The 18,817-nt window shown below is 39.3% G+C and overlaps 1 protein-coding gene across 3 annotated transcripts in view; it reads right to left on the bottom strand.

Moving 5' to 3' along the window:
• Nucleotides 1-18,817, bottom strand: part of col4a6 (collagen, type IV, alpha 6) — a 111,008-nt gene that overhangs the window by 22,219 nt on the left and 69,972 nt on the right. For 2 of the 3 annotated variants that reach the window (XM_066714883.1, XM_066714884.1), the window contains exons 5-22: nucleotides 16,263-16,397; nucleotides 15,797-15,841; nucleotides 15,407-15,523; nucleotides 15,191-15,256; nucleotides 13,650-13,685; nucleotides 13,043-13,105; nucleotides 12,675-12,710; nucleotides 12,106-12,147; nucleotides 8,227-8,319; nucleotides 7,479-7,571; nucleotides 6,054-6,107; nucleotides 5,369-5,431; nucleotides 5,018-5,062; nucleotides 4,852-4,905; nucleotides 4,585-4,654; nucleotides 4,127-4,237; nucleotides 3,794-3,943; nucleotides 234-329 (exon numbers count right to left, since the gene is read on the bottom strand). In XM_066714883.1, the coding sequence (XP_066570980.1) occupies nucleotides 234-329; nucleotides 3,794-3,943; nucleotides 4,127-4,237; nucleotides 4,585-4,654; nucleotides 4,852-4,905; nucleotides 5,018-5,062; nucleotides 5,369-5,431; nucleotides 6,054-6,107; nucleotides 7,479-7,571; nucleotides 8,227-8,319; nucleotides 12,106-12,147; nucleotides 12,675-12,710; nucleotides 13,043-13,105; nucleotides 13,650-13,685; nucleotides 15,191-15,256; nucleotides 15,407-15,523; nucleotides 15,797-15,841; nucleotides 16,263-16,397 (1,369 nt within the window). The remainder of the gene's footprint in view (nucleotides 1-233; nucleotides 330-3,793; nucleotides 3,944-4,126; nucleotides 4,238-4,584; nucleotides 4,655-4,851; nucleotides 4,906-5,017; nucleotides 5,063-5,368; nucleotides 5,432-6,053; nucleotides 6,108-7,478; nucleotides 7,572-8,226; nucleotides 8,320-12,105; nucleotides 12,148-12,674; nucleotides 12,711-13,042; nucleotides 13,106-13,649; nucleotides 13,686-15,190; nucleotides 15,257-15,406; nucleotides 15,524-15,796; nucleotides 15,842-16,262; nucleotides 16,398-18,817) is intronic. The other variant, XM_066714885.1, reaches the window with a different exon arrangement.

Raw genomic sequence — 18,817 nt, 5'->3', positions numbered from 1 at the left:
GTGCATGTGAATGTATACTCCACATACTGGCCAAGCTGTTTGGTCAGTAAAGCAAGTTATGACCACTTCTCCCACTAATGCTTGAAATAAGTGATGAACACAGATATACTATAAATATATATGAATACCCTTTCATCACCCCAGTCAAATTTTGTACTAGTCATATTATCTATAGGAGAGGACACACATTTCAGTGCAGGTTGTGGGTATCCTGATGGAGAGTATCCACATACCTTTGATTCCTTTGGGCCCGAAACTTCCAGGAGGTCCCTGTGGCCCAGGCTGACCTGGCGGTCTGAAACCTTCGCCTCCTCCATTCCCATTCGGGACTACACAACACAGACCCGGTATTAGCAAACCAGAGACACACACAGGTACAGCACATCCTCGAAGAAAACACTAGGGATGTAAATGTTAAAATGCTGAAATGATAAACCCTTAAATGGTACCGTCTATTTTTTTTTTTTCTAATACTCTTGAACTGGTTGTCTAGAAACAGACCCTACTGATAAAACCCAGATTTGCAGGGCCCATATAAGCACACAGTACCACTGGACACACTGTTCCAATAATGCACCCTTGCCCTGGGAGTTTGTTTATACCTGGATGAGACATTTATGATCCCCCACTCAGAAATTGAAAACATGGGATTTAAAGCTACTAAGTTAACTTCAAATTGGTTCAGTTAATTTACATCCCCAGTTTCAGTAAAAAGAAAACAAAGAGCATGGAATGGGAGTATTATGGGGTTTTGGAGCGCAGAAATTCTCTTATCAACACCTAAAGTTCCTTCTGCTTGTTGGTGTTGTTAAAGGCTTCCAAAGAACAGTGCTATGTGACATTCACACCTTTATGGTTGTAGACAATATAATACAGTAAGCTGGTAGTTGTGTAAGCTATTACAAGTAATTCACGTAAATATAATTATTCACGGGTTACAACTCATTTGCATATCCAGTGTTAAAGCACTACCAAAATGTTGTCTGTGAGCCCTATCCCTACTGCTCAAGGGTTTGGAAGTAGAAGCAATGATAGAAAGAATACAAGGGAAAGACATAATGAGCAAAGATTACAATTATCAATCTTAGAGGCTCTACTAGCATTATGCAGCATTTTGGAGGCGGTTTCTGAGTGTTGTCCCTCCTCTTAAAATGTTTAAATATCAGATTTTGAGTGTAGGTTAACTCCAAACTGAATGTCTGAATGGGAAAGAAAGGTGATTTAAGCAATTTTGAGCAATTATATATATACACTCACCTAAAGGATTATTAGGAACACCATACTAATACTGTGTTTGACCCCCTTTCGCCTTCAGAACTGCCTTAATTCTACGTGGCATTGATTCAACAAGGTGCTGAAAGCATTCTTTAGAAATGCTGGCCCATATTGATAGGACAGCATCTTGCAGTTGATGGAGATTTGTGGGATGCACATCCAGGGCACGAAGCTCCAGTTCCACCACATCCCAAAGATGCTCTATTGGGTTGAGATCTGATGACTGTGGGGGCCAGTTTAGTACAGTGAACTCATTGTCATGTTCAAGAAACCAATTTGAAATGATTCGACCTTTGTGACATGGTGCATTATCCTGCTGGAAGTAGCCATCAGAGGATGGGTACATGGTGGTCATAAAGGGATGGACATGGTCAGAAACAATGCTCAGGTAGGCCGTGGCATTTAAACGATGCCCAATTGGCACTAAGGGGCCTAAAGTGTGCCAAGAAAACATCCCCCACACCATTACACCACCACCACCAGCCTGCACAGTGGTAACAAGGCATGATGGATCCATGTTCTCATTCTGTTTACGCCAAATTCTGACTCTACCATCTGAATGTCTCAACAGAAATCGAGACTCATCAGACCAGGCAACATTTTTCCAGTCTTCAACTGTCCAATTTTGGTGAGCTTGTGCAAATTGTAGCCTCTTTTTCCTATTTGTAGTGGAGATGAGTGGTACCCGGTGGGGTCTTCTGCTGTTGTAGCCCATCCGCCTCAAGGTTGTACGTGTTGTGGCTTCACAAATGCTTTGCTGCATACCTCGGTTGTAACGAGTGGTTATTTCAGTCAAAGTTGCTCTTCTATCAGCTTGAATCAGTCGGCCCATTCTCCTCTGACCTCTAGCATCAACAAGGCATTTTCGCCCACAGGACTGCCGCATACTGGATGTTTTTCCCTTTTCACACCATTCTTTGTAAACCCTAGAAATGGTTGTGCGTGAAAATCCCAGTAACTGAGCAGATTGTGAAATACTCAGACCGGCCCGTCTGGCACCAACAACCATGCCACGCTCAAAATTGCTTAAATCACCTTTCTTTCCCATTCAGACATTCAGTTTGGAGTTCAGGAGATTGTCTTGACCAGGACCACACCCCTAAATGCATTGAAGCAACTGCCATGTGATTGGTTGGTTAGATAATTGCAATAATGAGAAATTGAACAGGTGTTCCTAACAATCCTTTAGGTGAGTGTATATATATATATATAGAGATTTTATTTTCACTTTGCATGAAGTACATTGTTCTTTTCCCACAGTTATGCAAATGGAAGGTGTTATTTTGCCATTACAGCGAATAGTTCATTAACCTTTTATTTTAAGTATTGTTTCTAAAAGCAGCAAAGCCCCTAATGTGGAAACTTGTTTACGAATCGCATTTGATAACATTTATGGTGGCAACACCAAATGTATTTCAAAAATGCAGCCTGCAAGCACATTTAATTGCTGAAGCGTTCCTTTGGTAATTTTATGGAATGACAAAATTTGCACCGTGCTTTAGACAGAAGTTAGGAGCATCCACAGTTGTGTATCTTTAGCTGAAGAAAAACACCCAGTGATTTCTCAAAGCCAGATAAACTTCCTGTAAAGCATGATCTCAGGGTTAGTCATGTCTTCTGTTTACAGTTTGTTTGTTCTTTATTTGGGAGGAATATTGCAGAAGAGGCAGCAATATTCTGTTGATTTGGGATACCTTCGATTATTCCCCCTTTTGGGATGTGGAAGACCATTTGGCAGGCTGTTGAGTTTATTGACAAAGAGAAAGGATTAGGTAAGCACTGACACCCTCTTTCTCTGTCAGTAAAATTTTTTTGACTGCTCCTCTTTTAGTATCAGCCCTTCTCAACAAGGACAGTGAAGTTCTTTACTGGGGGCCTTAATATAAATGTACTATGTATAATTTCTTTACACTTACAGCTAGTCAAAATCAAGACTTTGATGCACCCATAAATCCCAAATTACAAAGTTGTACCATATTGCATTTTGATTTATAAATAGAATAAATTGGCTTCTTGACAATAAATGAATCCACAGCAGGGTACAGATTTGTCCTTTATGATTCGTGAGCAGGTCAAAATTTGATTTGGTCTAGCATTTAGTACTACTTAAGGCCCCCTATATACAATTGGAGAGGAAAAGCATTTTTTTACCATCAATCAGAATTAATATTCAAATAAAAATAGGAGATCAATGAACAATGAAATGCTAAATATTCCAGTGTAGTCAGTATTACAATTTCCTTTTCAACAGGCAAAACCAGGCAGTTTTTCCCCTAAAAGGCTAATATGCCAAACATTAAAATGTCCCTGTTTTATCACAAGAAATGTTAAGAGATTACAATATCAATGTACAAATAGTGTATATGCAAATATACAGCCTAGGATACAAGCGTAGTATTTTATTCCACCTGTGAATAAGAAGTGGATGGAGAGCCGGTGGAAATCAGAATCCCTCTATGAGCAACTGCAGTGTGATAAAAACACTGAATTTCTAATTTCAAATGTTTAAGACACTTACTTGTTATTCCTCGGGGACCCGGAGGCCCTGGGGCCCCAGGAAAACCGGGCCTTCCTGGGGTGCCTGGAAATCCATAAACAGTACTGCCAGGATTTCCTGTCTCTCCCTTCGGTCCTGGTGTTCCAGGAAAACCTGGACGTCCTGGTATACCTGAGCAAGAAGAAAAAAAGAGGATCTGAAAAGAGAGAAAGCATCTCATCTCCCACAGTGAGAGTAAGACCTATTCCAGCCACAGCTCCCTTGCCTGAAGCCATTGCACAGTTTCAGCTGAATGGGCCCCTTTGTAATTGTAAACTTTAAGCTCTTCTGTGGTTTCCCTCGTGTCGGAGTTACCTAGGTCAGAGGCTGGAGGGCCTGGAAGGCCTGGTTGTCCAGGGGGGCCCACTGGCCCTTCTTCACCTTGGAAGCCTGGGGTGCCATCTTGCCCGGGATCTCCAGGTGGACCTGTGAATGGTTAAAGTCAACAGATTACTAGTATTAAGCCATTTGCATGTTATAATTAAGGGGTCGAAATAAGAATGGGTTTTGCCTACATTATAAGCAATGATTAAAAAAAAAATATATATATATATATATATAAAAAAAAAAAGTATTTCACAATTTGGTCTTGTGCACATTTATAACAAAAGACCAAAAGAAAGTCCCAAGATCACTGGCACCAATGCCATAGATCAACACCAATAGAATCTGCAATGGATGGGAAACAGCTGGCTTGGTGATGAGTAGGTTCACATCAGCTCTTTTTTTCAGAAAGCCATGGGTGTTCACACACGGCTTAGACCCATGCTTACCAGCTACAGCATTTCCATCTCCATCAGTATAAGTAGGTGGGCCTGGAGCGCCAACATACCCTCGATCCCCCTGAAAGGACACGAAAACGCTAACTTTACTGTTAACTTTCTCACAATTACAATATAAATGGATCTTGTATAAATATAAAATAATCCTACCTCTTTAATGCTTTTACAAATTTCCTTTCCTTTGGAAAATTAGTTTCATAAATTATGTATAGAAAGCTGTTCTGAATAGTTTTTCAAAAGAGTAAATACGGGTCTTACTTTAGGTCCAGTAAATCCTGACTCTCCAGGGAGTCCGGGGGTTCCAGGAAAGCCCTGTACCAAGAGACAGAATTCTTCATTCAATAGGGAAAACAAACAAAGGCTTGTTTTCACTAATTTATTTTCTGCAAATAGTTATACAAGCAATGGGAAAGTTTTCATGTACCTTTGGGCCTGGCTCTCCTGGAGGTCCGTTTAGGCCTGGAAAACCCTATGAAATAAAACAAAAATATCAGATACTATGATCAGATATGATGTTCACTTTAAAATTAGTGCTTCTCTAGCCTACAAAGTGGACAATTAGCACTGTAAGATAAAATTACAACTATATCTCAAGCTTTATTTATTTGTTGTCTTTGAAGAATGCAAAGATAATATATATGAAGGAGGGTGCTTTAAGTCACAGAAACTACTGCAAACCATATTGTAACACTGCACAAGGTAACTGAACAATGCTCTGTTGACACTCCGATGTGCTTATTCTGCCAATAGAGAAAGCCTGATCTTTGCATCTTACCCGCAGTCCTGGCATCCCCAGGATTCCCTTCTCACCCTTATCCCCACTGAATCCAAATGGGCCCTGCAAAAAACACATTCACAACAGGCCATCTTAAAATAATTCTGATATCATCCAAAATCAACCACTGCAAATAAGGGAAAATACATGTGGATTTACACTGCCATTTCTGATCCGGATCAAATCGGTATCGAAAAGTATGCAAGTGCGTTGGTTTTATCCGCAACGAGAGAAAACAACAGTTTTTGAGATCGCCGTGTTATATTATTATTTTTATGTATTTATGTATTTATTTATTTATTGGCAGACACCCTTATCCAGGGCGACTTACAAAACATAAGCGCAATACAAAGTGTTGTATATTAAAGGAGTAATTTAATATATGCATATAATGAAGTTGGGACTTGTGTGCTAGTGCCCATGTGAGGACCCCTGTTGCGGCTGAAAGCTGATCCTAATCAAATGGCAGTGTAAACGCAACACCACTGATTGTGATCAAATGTTCCTTTGCATTTGAACCGGATCAGAAATGGCACTGTAAATGTGCCTTATAACCTTTTCCCACAAAAAGCGTATATTTAATGTATGCAATTACCAATCCCCTGATTATTATACTCCCCAATCTACAACCCAGGTTTTTCTTAGGCCTAGCGAAGCGGTTAGTTGTATATAGACAAAATCTTACCGGAGGTCCAGGGAAGCCTGGCTGACCTGGAAACCCTCTATATCCAGGATCACCCTGAGAGAGAACGAGAGAAGACCGTTGTCAACAGAAAAAGTGGAAATGTTCTTATTAACTCGGCACCATTATCTCCACGTGCTGCATGACCGCCATCTAAAAGTTGTGCTTAAGGAAACAAAAATATGACGTTAAGTTTTGTTTAGGTTTTTTCCTAATTTTCTTAAGGTCCAGAGAAGGATCATTATTAATACCATTGTTGTCCACCAGAGGGCAGGCACAAGGAAAATCCTGTGCTGTTCTCGTATAACAACTTAAACTACGTCCACTCTACATAGCGGACTGTGAAACCATTCAAATTAATCCTGCGAAAAACACCAACACTGAATTTTTTTTTTTTGTTTTTGTGGTTAATAGTGAGTTTGAAGTGCACAAACACCATTAAAATAGTGACAATTTGAGGCAGTAATGTGGAAAATTAAATAAGAGTCCCATTTTAGCCACATGACATAGCACTTCCTGGGACAAATTTGATTTTTGTTTCATACAGCTGTTTACAAGATAACACTGATGGAAAAGGCAACAATGATCTCTTTATAGACGGGCATTGTTTGGGCCTTCTGTAAATGTGCTTTGTGCTGGAAACTATGCTTTTGTTAAGGTTTAGACAAAATTGTATAGATAGGCATACGTTTATACTGCACTATTTTTCATTTTCTCAAAGATATTTGTACACTTCTGGAAAACTGAACTAAATAATTTAGCAACACTGGCCTACCTCTTTAAAGGCACAGCTTTTCGTTATGGCATCAATTTGCCTTGCAGTGTGTGCATCGACAGAATGTATAACAATTTGAAACTGGTTTGAAGCAGCTTACATGTTTGAAATGTATAGCATGGACAACGTAAAAAAAAAAAAGCTAGACAATTTGGATTCTCTGGACATGTCTTTTGAGTATTCTAACAGATATAAAATCTCACCTTTGAGCTTGTTCTCAGAAACACAAAGGAAAGGACCACTTCAAGAATCGGTCGTCATCAGTGGAGGCTGCTGGGTCTTTCTTTGAAAGACTCAGCTGAAGTCTTCCATAGTGCTCAAAGGAGCAGGAAAACCTACTCATAGGTCTGACGATCATGCTGTCACTATTTAGTTGTCATGAACTGCCCTTTGTTTCATAGGAGACTAATGTTTTTAGAGGCTTAAAATACTTAGCACAGTGAGGGGTTTGATAATATGAATTCAAAAAATCATAAAATTAAAGATGCACGGTAGAAACTCCATGGCTGATTGTAGGTTTCCTGTGAGCGAGACCAAAAACATTTGGCATACAGTCACTCGTATATACCTACTCCCAAACCTCACGCAATGCAGTGGTTCTGGGTACTTGGCCTCTTGGTGGATTGATCCCACCTCTAAAACCTTTTACAAACCTTAATTCCTTTGTCCCCCTTAGGATAGCCCATAAACTCCACTATGCCATTGATCAGCGGGCGGCCTGGGTCACCGGGTGGGCCCACATCTCCCTGGATATAGTAACCAAGGAGAGACAGGTTTACTCTGGGGGTTAGGGTACGCTGAAGGCCCTGGGGATGGCGGCAGAGGGGAAGAAAGGAGAGCAGCAGGGCAGCAGGCAGAGGTACTGTCTCAGTACAGCCAAGGCCACACCTTTGACCACTAATAACCTTCTCATGCTGCAGTAAGGCTGTAACTCTGACTTAGCAGGCCAAGTCAAAGCTTTGCACAACTGATTTTCTTTTAAGCCTGGATCAGGTAAAATATGATTTGTCTGTTCAAACCTTTTTCAGACAAAACAGGATAATTTTGATAGGTGCAACCTGATTGGTCAACCAAGACCCACCCAACAGGTGACATATTATGAAGTATTAAGGATCAATCATTTGAAATATCCACAGCATGAGAAAGAAAAAGATCTAAAACACCTTCTAAAGGACGATCAAAAGACCTGTCTTGCGATCAAGTGAATGAATCCCTTCTGAGAACGGTATCCCCCCTCATGTAGTTTAAACCTCTCGCGTGTGATTGGTAAACCACAGACAGAATGCAGTGCCTGCTGGGTAAACCTCCATCCTCAATGCCTTGGTCCTGCACTGCGTTCCTTTTGCCCAGAGTCTTGCGCACGATCCCCAGGGCTGGGACCACTGCTCCGATCTGTGTTACCTTATCTCCTTTGAAGATAGTGCTTATCCCTGGCCCGCCTACTTGGGTATCTCCCCCTTGCTGGCCTCGGGGTCCAGGCAGACCCACATCACCCTGAGATCCAGAGGAATACAATTAGGCATTAGTTTCTTGAAGGGGAAGAGGAATACAGGCCCCTCTTCAGACTCTGGGGGAGAGAGAGCTCCATACTAGAGCTGTGCTAGGATCCATCCAAAACACGTTCCAGTTGCATAAGGGCTGTGATTGAGTGTGTGAGTGAGAATGCTGAAAACCTGTATCGACTGTAAGTAAGGTCGCTGGGCTATTTTAAAAGTCTTTTAGGAATGAGGTCTGGAATTGCATCTTAAAGACAGATTGGTTGCACAGTGAACAGACATGTCATATTGGGTTCAAACATCTACATTTAGCAATAGCATTGATGCTCTTTTTATTTTTGTCGGTTTTAAAAAGAATGTCTGAATATTGCAATGGTGTCAAAGGCAAAAGTACATACGAGGATGCTTAATTACTACAAAGCTCACATTACCCTTTACTTGCCTAAATCCTATGAATTGTGGGAGTCCTTCACGTAACTGCCTCATGAAATATTCAGAGTTCCGTGACTAACAGTCATACACGGCCCTTTTGTTTACCGTGTGAAAAATAGTGTTAATAATATCGACTTTGATACCGATACCGGGTTTAGAATCACAATACTCAATACCGAAATGATACTTCATATTGTAAATGATACTAGATACCAAAAACGATAACATGACAAAAATAAATAAACAGTCACAACCACTGGGCTTTATTTTTCAAACACTGAACAATATGCTGATAAATTGGTAGGAAAAACTCAATAACTAACTACTGAGGCTACACATAAACACAAGTATTATAATTTTGGTTACACTTGTTCCGTGGTCGTTTTTTATTGATGTGTGGGTCTGGGAGAAAAAAAGTGTATTCTATCAATCTATTATTTCTAGAAACTGTACTGTCATCAATACATTTTGTCTATTTTTTTACAGTAATCATTTAAATACATAAAAGCAGTTATTATATTCTAATTTACACTTATATGCTATACACTAAATGTCTGCAATATTAATAATACACAGATAAAATGTAAGCGCCTGAAAAAAACTCACTCTCACTGATTCAGAGAAATTAGATCAACTTGATTCTCTCAGTCATGAGATGTGAAAAACATTTCACAGAAGTACCGAACGTAACACAAATGCTAGTATCGAACCGTTTCGATAAAATTTTCGATATAGCGTGCAGCACTAGTGAAACAATGCAGTGCATGTGTTAGAAAGACAGTGGTTTGGACTGTATGACAGGGAGCCTCAGGAAATGATAAGAGACCCACATCAGGGTGAAGATGTAGGCTATGGTCCTCTCTCTGGATTATTTCAAGCTGCTTTCTTTTACTCTAAAATAGGCTAAATGCTATCCCTTCAGGCTTCCATTTAAAAACCTTCCTTCACTTTCAGTTAGTGTGTTGGATGAACAATAGATCCATGCAAGAAAAGATTGTGTGTTAAGTTAGAGATTATTCAAATGAAGAAATTTCAGCGTTCCCCCATGCTTCCCCTTCATGCCACCCAGTTTCAGAATGCTATACCCAAAGCTTGTGTTCCCCAGAGCATTAAGATCAAAAGGAAATAAAACCACACAGCAGGTAGGAGCAAGTGATTCCAGCACAAGTCACAATCCAGTCACATTATCATCCAGCATGGCAGCTCACAGATTTCTGCTATTTGTAGACTTTTAAGATCAAGTTGGATTCCACTGGAAACTTTTGGATTGTGCTTTTACAAGTCAACCAGTTGCACCATACCATCTGATGAAAGCCTGATTGTCATCCCCTTTTTTTCCCCCCAGGTTACAAATCTCTGAACTGCCATAAACAATAAAAAACAGGAGACATTGCAGTGGTGCCACATGATTTAAAGGTGCAACATAAAAAGCAAGATTCGCCCTCGTCTCAGAATGGTGAAATCATATGTGAGGAAAATGCAGATCTTCAACCTCTGTGGATTGGGGTTTCCCTGAAAAATACCAGCTTAATCTTGCTTCACATGGCAGCCCTTTTGTATCAGCAGCTCAACACACAGAAAATAAAGTTAGCAGTGAGGAATAACTTTGCCAGTGAAACTGCAGGGGAAAAGCCTAAACAGGAAGTGCCTGCATTTCCAAATGCAGTCTGACCAGAGGATCTTTATTTGCCACTTGTATTTACCTGGGTATTTAATCCACAAGAGGACACAATATATTGTCACTGCTGAAACTCTATTACAATGATACCGCTCAACCACCTTCACCCTCCGTCGCTCTGGCGGCCATTGGCATTGGAGTTAAACTGGGCAGTACGTTAGTAAATTAGTCCTGTTTTTACATTGCTCCATTGATCACAGTGGCACTACTGTCACCGTGAAAGAAAAATGAGAAAACAACCATTTAGAGGGGGGTGGGGGGTGGGGGGTGTTCTGGAAGAAGGATGTTAAGTAGGTGGATGAAATGCATGACATTCTGAGGTAGATGAGTGAGGGGGAAAAAAGAAAAAGAAATGGCAGGATGCTTGGCAACACGGTTAGACCCATCTTGACAGTCCTTTGCCCCATCAAGGATTTCACACAGTGACATTCCCTCAGTAATTCCAGTATTCCAGGAATACTATCCCTACTGTATCTAGTTTTCCTCAGATTAACATTGCCCAACTGTCTCAATCAATCTGCATTTTGGAAAAATTGTAAAATTAAGTTTATTTAATGCCTCTGCAGCCATTATTTGCCCATGTTGTAATGTAAGGTATAATGTAGTGGCGTTTCAGCCAGTACCACAAAGGCCTTGAAACCCTAACCTATGTTGTTCACATCATACAGATGTGGTATTCAGATGCCACCTAGTGGTGGATTACACAAATAACATGACAGAAATTATTCTAAAATAAATTGTGTGAAGATATTTTAAAACAACTCCCAATGTTACATGAAGCTTTTTTTTTTTTCATGCTGGATACGGTAAAGTTTGATGCAAGAAGTGTGAGGAAGACTTGCCAAATAGGTGTGTGAAGGATTAGGGCCAAAATATGATTAAAATGTCTTGGCAAATACATGCATGACAACAATTAATGAAAAATACAGATGGACAGCATTTAGCTATAGGAATATGCGCCTGCTGTGCTGAGGTGAGGCAATATCTGACTTTGATGCACAATGCTATGGAAATGATAACTATTGTAGGACCTCAGCCCCAATAAGAACATAAGAAAGTTTACAAACGAGAGGAGGCCATTCGACCCATCATGCTTGTTTGGTGTCCATAGCACTGCTGTCTTTGTGAATGGGGTCAAAAAATAGTTCTCTGGAAGCACCCATACCCAGCATGATTGATTTAAGACTAAACAAATTGTAGGTTAACTCCCCAACTAAATTGCTCACTGTGGATTGGGAATTTTGTCCACAGTGTAAAACAACCACAACTAGGTGTTACGGGCCTATTAAAAAGTTCTGAATTGGGATGCTGGAATCTAGTTTTTTAAAAGAAAATAAACCAAAGGCTAAAATTACATACTGTGCATGAATGATGTAAAAGTACAGGGATACATAGAAAACATGTATTGATTAATGTTCATACAATACACATTTATTTTACTGTTATACTACAAGGAGAGCTATGAGGAATTGATGCGAGAACGTATTTCTACTAGAAATAGCAAATAAATAATCTAAAATAAAGAATTAGATGTAATACATATAATAAAACAAAAGGGAAAAAAACTATAGAGTGCAGATGCAAACTAGCCCTTAGACGAAATTTAAATAGAAAAAAATACACTCTTTAAGAGAATTTACTTATCATCCTGATTTCAGATTGTTTATTTCTTACCTTATCTCCTCTCTCCCCTTGGAAGCCAAGGCTAGGTGTTCCCTGCAAAAGAAAAATGGTTATTTTAGTCAAAATGTCCCCTAATAAAAAGCCCTAAGCAGACATTCATTTTCTTCACTGTCCTGTGGCTCAATTCAAACTGCAGTGAATCATATAGTGGGTTTTCTTAATTAAAAAAATGTGTAAGTATATACTAATGTATGTACTGCTGATTACAGTTGATGATGAGCACACGCTTAAAGGTCTTTTTTTGTTACCCTAAAAAAAACGCTGACATATACATATACTTTACCAAAGTCTTAGTTTTAAGAGGATGCTGCAGCAGCATAATGTGAAAAAGGTGAAAGAATATGAGCAAAAAAACAGATGCAAGTTATGATATGTTTTTGTTTAGTTTTTCCTTCTGGCAGGGAGACCAAAGAGGGTATTCTGATATGTGGCACTTGATTAGGCTTCAAAATCATGTCAATATTACAGTATCCGTAATACGGTAGACTTGAAACCCAACATTGTGCTATTGTTCAATATTGTGACCACTGAGTCCGACACACAATATCATCAGTACTTACTGTTGGTCCTGGCAGGCCTGGGGGACCAGGGGGGCCCTGAGGAGAACATAGGACAACATATGAAACCCATGCCAAACAGTCTCACTTTCTCACGGGGCACGAATTAACGATGGAGGAAATAACAGACTGTACCTAAAATAATGTCCAAGGGCATATAAATATCTAGCTGTTCAATTTGTATTTCAAGAAGTTAGAAACTGGACCGTGCTCATTTGAGCAACTTGTTTTTGGAACAAACTTTCTGTAAACAGAGATGTTGTAGTTCAGTGAAAATACAGATAAATCACGGAAGGATCTGTTAAAGACAGTCAAGAACAGCAAAACTCCACAATGCAGGGGCAGAGTGCATAAAGAGCAGGAGTACATACTGTATTGCCAAGGGGACCGATTGGACCAGGTGGACCGACTGGACCAGGCAGACCTCGGGGACCCTGACAAAAAAGAAAATTAAATAAAGAGTCAAATCCTTTCGGTGTTTTGGCCTGGTTCGGAAAGTGACACTGGTCCAGATACTTCTCAGACCACCAGTCCTAAGATGGGGGGTGCTGGCTTATGAGCTAAAAATGCACTCTACGCAAGAGGGGCAACCAGAGAGACCTGCCAAAGGGACATGAAGTCTATGTAGTAATGTCATTTGTGAAGGAAATAGCTGAGTAACATAACATTCAATAAAGCACAATATCAAAGCTTCTACTGGAGAAATACGATTATTGCTTGAAGTCTTGTCAATGTGCATTTATCCCTTTAAAATGTAAGTGCCAATAGAAATGAAGTGGCTGCTCATATTTGTAATACTACAGGGATAAATCATAAGGTGTAACAGCTGACCATTTTGAAACCCGATTCATATGACCACATTGTTTGCGTATCAAGTCTGTCTTTTGTATATTAATGTAGTCATCTCTGCAGTCAATGAAAAATGGAAACCATCTCACTTTCATGTCTCTATTCTGAGCAGTAGAAGAAAAAACTTACAACAATTCCAACCAATCCAGGCAGACCAGGATCTCCCTGAAACCAAAAATATATATATTATGCAACTGGAATTGGTATCTAATATTTCAAGGCCAAACACATGACACCAATAATCAGACAGTAGACAGCTTTGAAGTTTCCAAGTGTAGAAACAAATAAGCAAAAGCAATCCTAACCCTACTTGGCTTTTATATCAACAGTGACATTAAAATGGTATATCAAGTTGTTAAAGGTTTCAACAATGTATTTACCTGTAGGATTTACATGCTTCAGTACTTCAGATTACCCCTTTATTATCATACCTAGCTCTCTTTTATTGGATAGTCTGTCAATTGTATAATTTCTCTCCTTATTCTACATGCAATTACACAGCACAGCCAACCTACCTGCATACAATGGCAACACAATTATTTCAAATAATACTTTTTTGTACATTGCACATTCCTCCCCTGATCAAATTAAGACAACTTTACCAATGAATATGTCCCTCCATCACAACTGGTGGGACCATATTAGCGTCAGTTTTCTACCCAGCCTGGTTCTTTTAAAGGTTGTTAAATAATATCAAACAGGTAGCAACAGCTGCTGGAACACTGAATTAGTTTAACATAATCAGTTAGTAAAGACTATTGAAAATATTGTCAAAACCGCCCCCTAAAACACTGTTGAAATGTGTTCGATTCTGTATTTTTGTGCTAAATAATGCATCCCAGAAAGGAGAAGCCTTTTCCCTCAGATTCTATCCTAATAGACCTTTTTCACTTTCAAAAGCCGGTCATGAGCTCACCAAACACTAACCACACTGTGGTTTCCCACTTGACTTCCTGCTAGACAGTAACAGAATTAGGCTGCCAAGTTCTGGTCTGTCAGCTAAAAATATTTGGCGTCACACCAAGCGGACGAGTCATTGCGAAGAGTCTGGAAGTCAGGTTTTGATTTCATTGGGGAAAAGTGAAGACATGGCTCAGTTTGTGATAAAAATATCTCCTTGCACAGTATTCTCATTCTTTACCCCACCCAGATTTCATTTGGTATTTACGGATACTCATTTTCATCTTACAGTACAATTCCAGTGAAAGCTCAAGTGTTGGTCCAGTTCATGTTATAAAATTGTAATGGTACAGTACAGTTGTGAATCAAACATTATTAATTTTAAGGTTATATTGGATATTAATTCTCATATGAAAATGCCATTATTGATAGAAATGCAGCTGTATATTTAGAATAGATTATTGATAGATAGATAGGATGCACTGTAGTTAAATTTATAAGTCTAGTTCCTACTTCGTAGAATCCTCTGTAAAAATCAGTAAAAAACAAAAGAATTTTCCATTTGGTCCATTTGCTATTAGAAGTATGGAGGATGCTTGGAAATGGTAACTGGTAATTGGAAATGGCATGGGTCATCTGTAGCAATAATGTGGCTAAAATGGCTTCAAGGGCACCATGGACAAGAGTTTATTGTTGCATTTCATGTTCTCAGCTTTCAGTGTCAATGAAATGTGACCACGGGTGTTACACATACAAACGCTAAACCTTACCCTTGTACTGATGCCACTTCCAGGATAGGATGGCTCTCCTTTCTGTCCTTTCGGACCAAAGGGACCCTGTATTATTAGAGAGAGAGAGAGGATGAGTTGAAGAATATGTACAGTACTGCAAAAATATATCTGGGTCATAAGAAACCTAGATCAATGCTTAATAAAAGATTGGATACTACAGATTTGCCTTGGAGCATCTATGGCACGGGCACTTACGCGTAGTCCTGAAGATCCTGGTAACCCATCTTGAGCTCTTAGCCCGGGATCCCCACTGGTGCCATTGCAGCCATCTGAACCAGGCAAACCCCTTGAGCCATCAAGACCTGGATGTCCCTGTTAACGATTGACAGGATATATTAGATACCACCTTCTAACCCATGTCTATAACATACAGATCAGATAAGAAACCATCACTCACTTTGCCACTGTCTTTGCTATGAGATAGATCCCACAATCACTTATGGTTTTGTGTGATAAATAATTATAGCTTGATCACACCGAGGAAAACCAGCTGCATCAGATAAACCAGTCAGTTTAAACACAGTGGCCAGTTAAACAGCGTATGAGATGTAGAGGTGGAGCTGGTAAGCCAGAAACAGTACTTACTGGAACACCATCGGATCCCGGGAACCCAGGTACACCCATTGGTCCCTGCAATCGGAGGCAAATACGGGGTTAGAGGGATTAAGAGCAGCAGAGCTGAAACACCATTAGATGATTTGATGTGAGCCCGTATTCACATGAACACAACTGCTTTATTCAATGAATGGTTGTTACAACATGGTGACATGGAACTTACAAAGTAGGGGCAACACTTAAGAGCAAAATCAGCAAGGTTAAAAATAAAAAAAAGCTTTGTTGAAATGCCTAAACTACCAAAAATGGCCAGATTAGACAAAGTCCAAAGAGGAATTTGGACCAAAAATAATGGAAGTGAATCATAGCCTGGTGTGATTGCCAATGACTGGTGAACAATAATTTTTCCAGCACTCTGAACACAATGGTATGACTTATTATTGCTCTTTATTATTACTTTGACAGACACATGTCAAACGGTAAAAAATTAACTCACCTTGTCTCCTTTTGGCCCAGATGACCCTTCAAGTCCCACGTTACCCCTCTCCCCCCTGGGTCCCTGTGGCCCCTGGCTACCCACAAATCCTGCAGGTCCATCGGGCCCTACAAGCCCCAGAGGTCCTGGTCGACCCTGTATAAAACAAGAAGGTTGTGAGAAAAAAAGTCTGTATCCAAAATACCTTCAAAGCTTCTCTTTGGAATGACATGTCATAAGTACCAAGCACTTTTTTTAGGTTATCAACTTCAGACAATTTTCCCAAATGCAGAGATCTTTTTTGCAGATGAATCCATATAACGTTGACTGACTGTGGTGCCTCCAGAAATTAAGACTAAACTTTGTTTTATTTTTAAGTGAGAAAAGCCACACCGTAACCTATACATTAAAATAACCAACCTATAAATAGTGAATTTTCCTATCAGTCTTGGGATAACCTCTCTGAAGTGGAGTTAATGTCCATTTATATGCTGTTCATTTATGAATCTAAATATAATTTCAAAAGCCTGTAGTTGATCCTAGTGAAGTCACAGATTATAAACAGTATGTAAGCCATGTCAAACACCGGCACCATTAAAGCTGCACATTTAAAGTTTACAAGTCTGCAAATTATTAAAACTGATGATTTGACTGAAGACTTTACAAACAGTACGAGACTGACATGTTCCCAGTTTTGAATATTTAGGGCTATAGAATGATTTTTCAATAGCAGAGAGGAAGGGCAAAGGGTTTTCTCTGTGGAAAAAGTCCATGTAATACCTACTGCTCATCAATTGGGGGCAGCACAGAGTAAGGATGTATAAAATATGAAAATTGCAGTAACATTGTTTTTTATCTAACAATTCACTGGAAACACATTTGGCTACAAAGTTATTAAACCTCAATTTAAATACCACAACATTTGTAATGCATGTATGCGAGGAGTGTAATGCTAGAAAATGTGCACATATTCACCAGACGTGGACATTTTACAGTGGGTCAGACAAGAAGTGAAGAGAATCTAATCAAATTCCACAACACTTTAAAACTGGCATGATTCAAATAATAGCTCATATGATTATCCTTAATGCCTTCCATTTCACTCGACAATTCACAAGCAAAAATTATGAAAGAAATGACACTGAGCTGATACACCATTTAACTCCTTAACATGATTTATACATGAATGTGTACCAGTTCTTGGAAATATATATTGTTTTTTTCAGATGAAGGTAGTTTGAGACAAAGCCAAAAGCCCACAGCAGAGACCCTTGTTGTTGCTGGTATTATCTTTATTAAGTCTGCTTAAATGTTTTTACAAAATGCTGTGTGTAATCTGAATAAAACCCCACAGTTGCTGCTAAAACCATTTCAGCAAATAGCTAAACGTCCAAGGAAAATTAAAGCCAGGTTAGCACTTGACTGCCTGCCCTCTCACAGTCTAGACAACCGGGCTAAAGGTCACCAACTGTGGTCAGTGGGATGTTAGTCCTGTTTTTTCAGGTTTGTTTATCTTAATGGTCAATAATAGGGTACTGAGCTTACCACTGGCTTACATAACCAATAAGTAATGCTACGATGAACTCACACAAATAATAAATAAATGAATGTCTTAATCTCTGTTAAAGCAAGCCAACTTCCCTTTACTAGGGATTGGTCACCAGTCAGTGTTATGAAGAGAAATTAGATGCTTTAATTACATCTTTAAATGAAGCAGCAGCAGCAAGGATAACATGTGAGTAATCACAAAAACATCTCTATTTATTTAGATTAAAATCAAAATCTGAAATAAACATTGAAATCCTAAGGCTTCACAAATGGATCTACAATATTGGTTTCACCTAACAATGTTTAAAAAACAAAACAAACCGACTCAAATCGTATTCCAAATACAAATGCAAAATACAGACAAAATGCCTCTGACAAAGGGAACTTAACTAAGATAGTCATCGTTGCTCCTTGGCTGGTCGTGCATCCAGTACACGTTGTCCTTTCTTTGTACTTCAAATATGTAATAACTACAGGAATGTGCTGTTGAACATTAGTAACATATTTATACCATTCCACCACTGGAGTGGTTTCTATGCTGAGAAACTGTTCTTTGGAACCAGATCTCTTGATATTAAGCATTTATATATCTTTGTATGTACCTCTCTCTGTCCAGCCACAGAAGCATAAACTACATTATTTTGTGTTAATTCATAAGGGATTTTAATAGCCATGTTCTTTTGGTTTGTTTTTTAATTCCCTACCCTGGTGTTAGTTTATATACTTCTCAGGACAAAAGCACTCAGACTTGTGGGATAGTTTCTCTCCAAGTGTGCAAGATATTCAGATCCTTTGAAAAACTGATCTTGCATTACATCCCCAATTCATTGTACCACACACAGCAGAATAGTTTTGAATTGTCATTAGCCAGCCTTTAGTTTTTTTCTTCTTTTCTTGTTGGCCGATTGGAAAATCTCTTCTGGTCCTGAAAGGGGGTATAGCATGGACTGTCTGTATGCTTGTCAAAGTGAAGGGTAACTTGCGTGTGGTGTCTGTTAAGTACATAACATCTGTGAAACCCTTAAAAA

This window comes from Amia ocellicauda, chromosome 10, assembly GCF_036373705.1.
Source record: "Amia ocellicauda isolate fAmiCal2 chromosome 10, fAmiCal2.hap1, whole genome shotgun sequence".
NCBI lineage: Eukaryota > Metazoa > Chordata > Actinopteri > Amiiformes > Amiidae > Amia > Amia ocellicauda.
The sequence above is the reverse complement of the archived record's forward strand: the minus strand, read 5'-3'. Positions and strand labels throughout refer to the sequence as shown.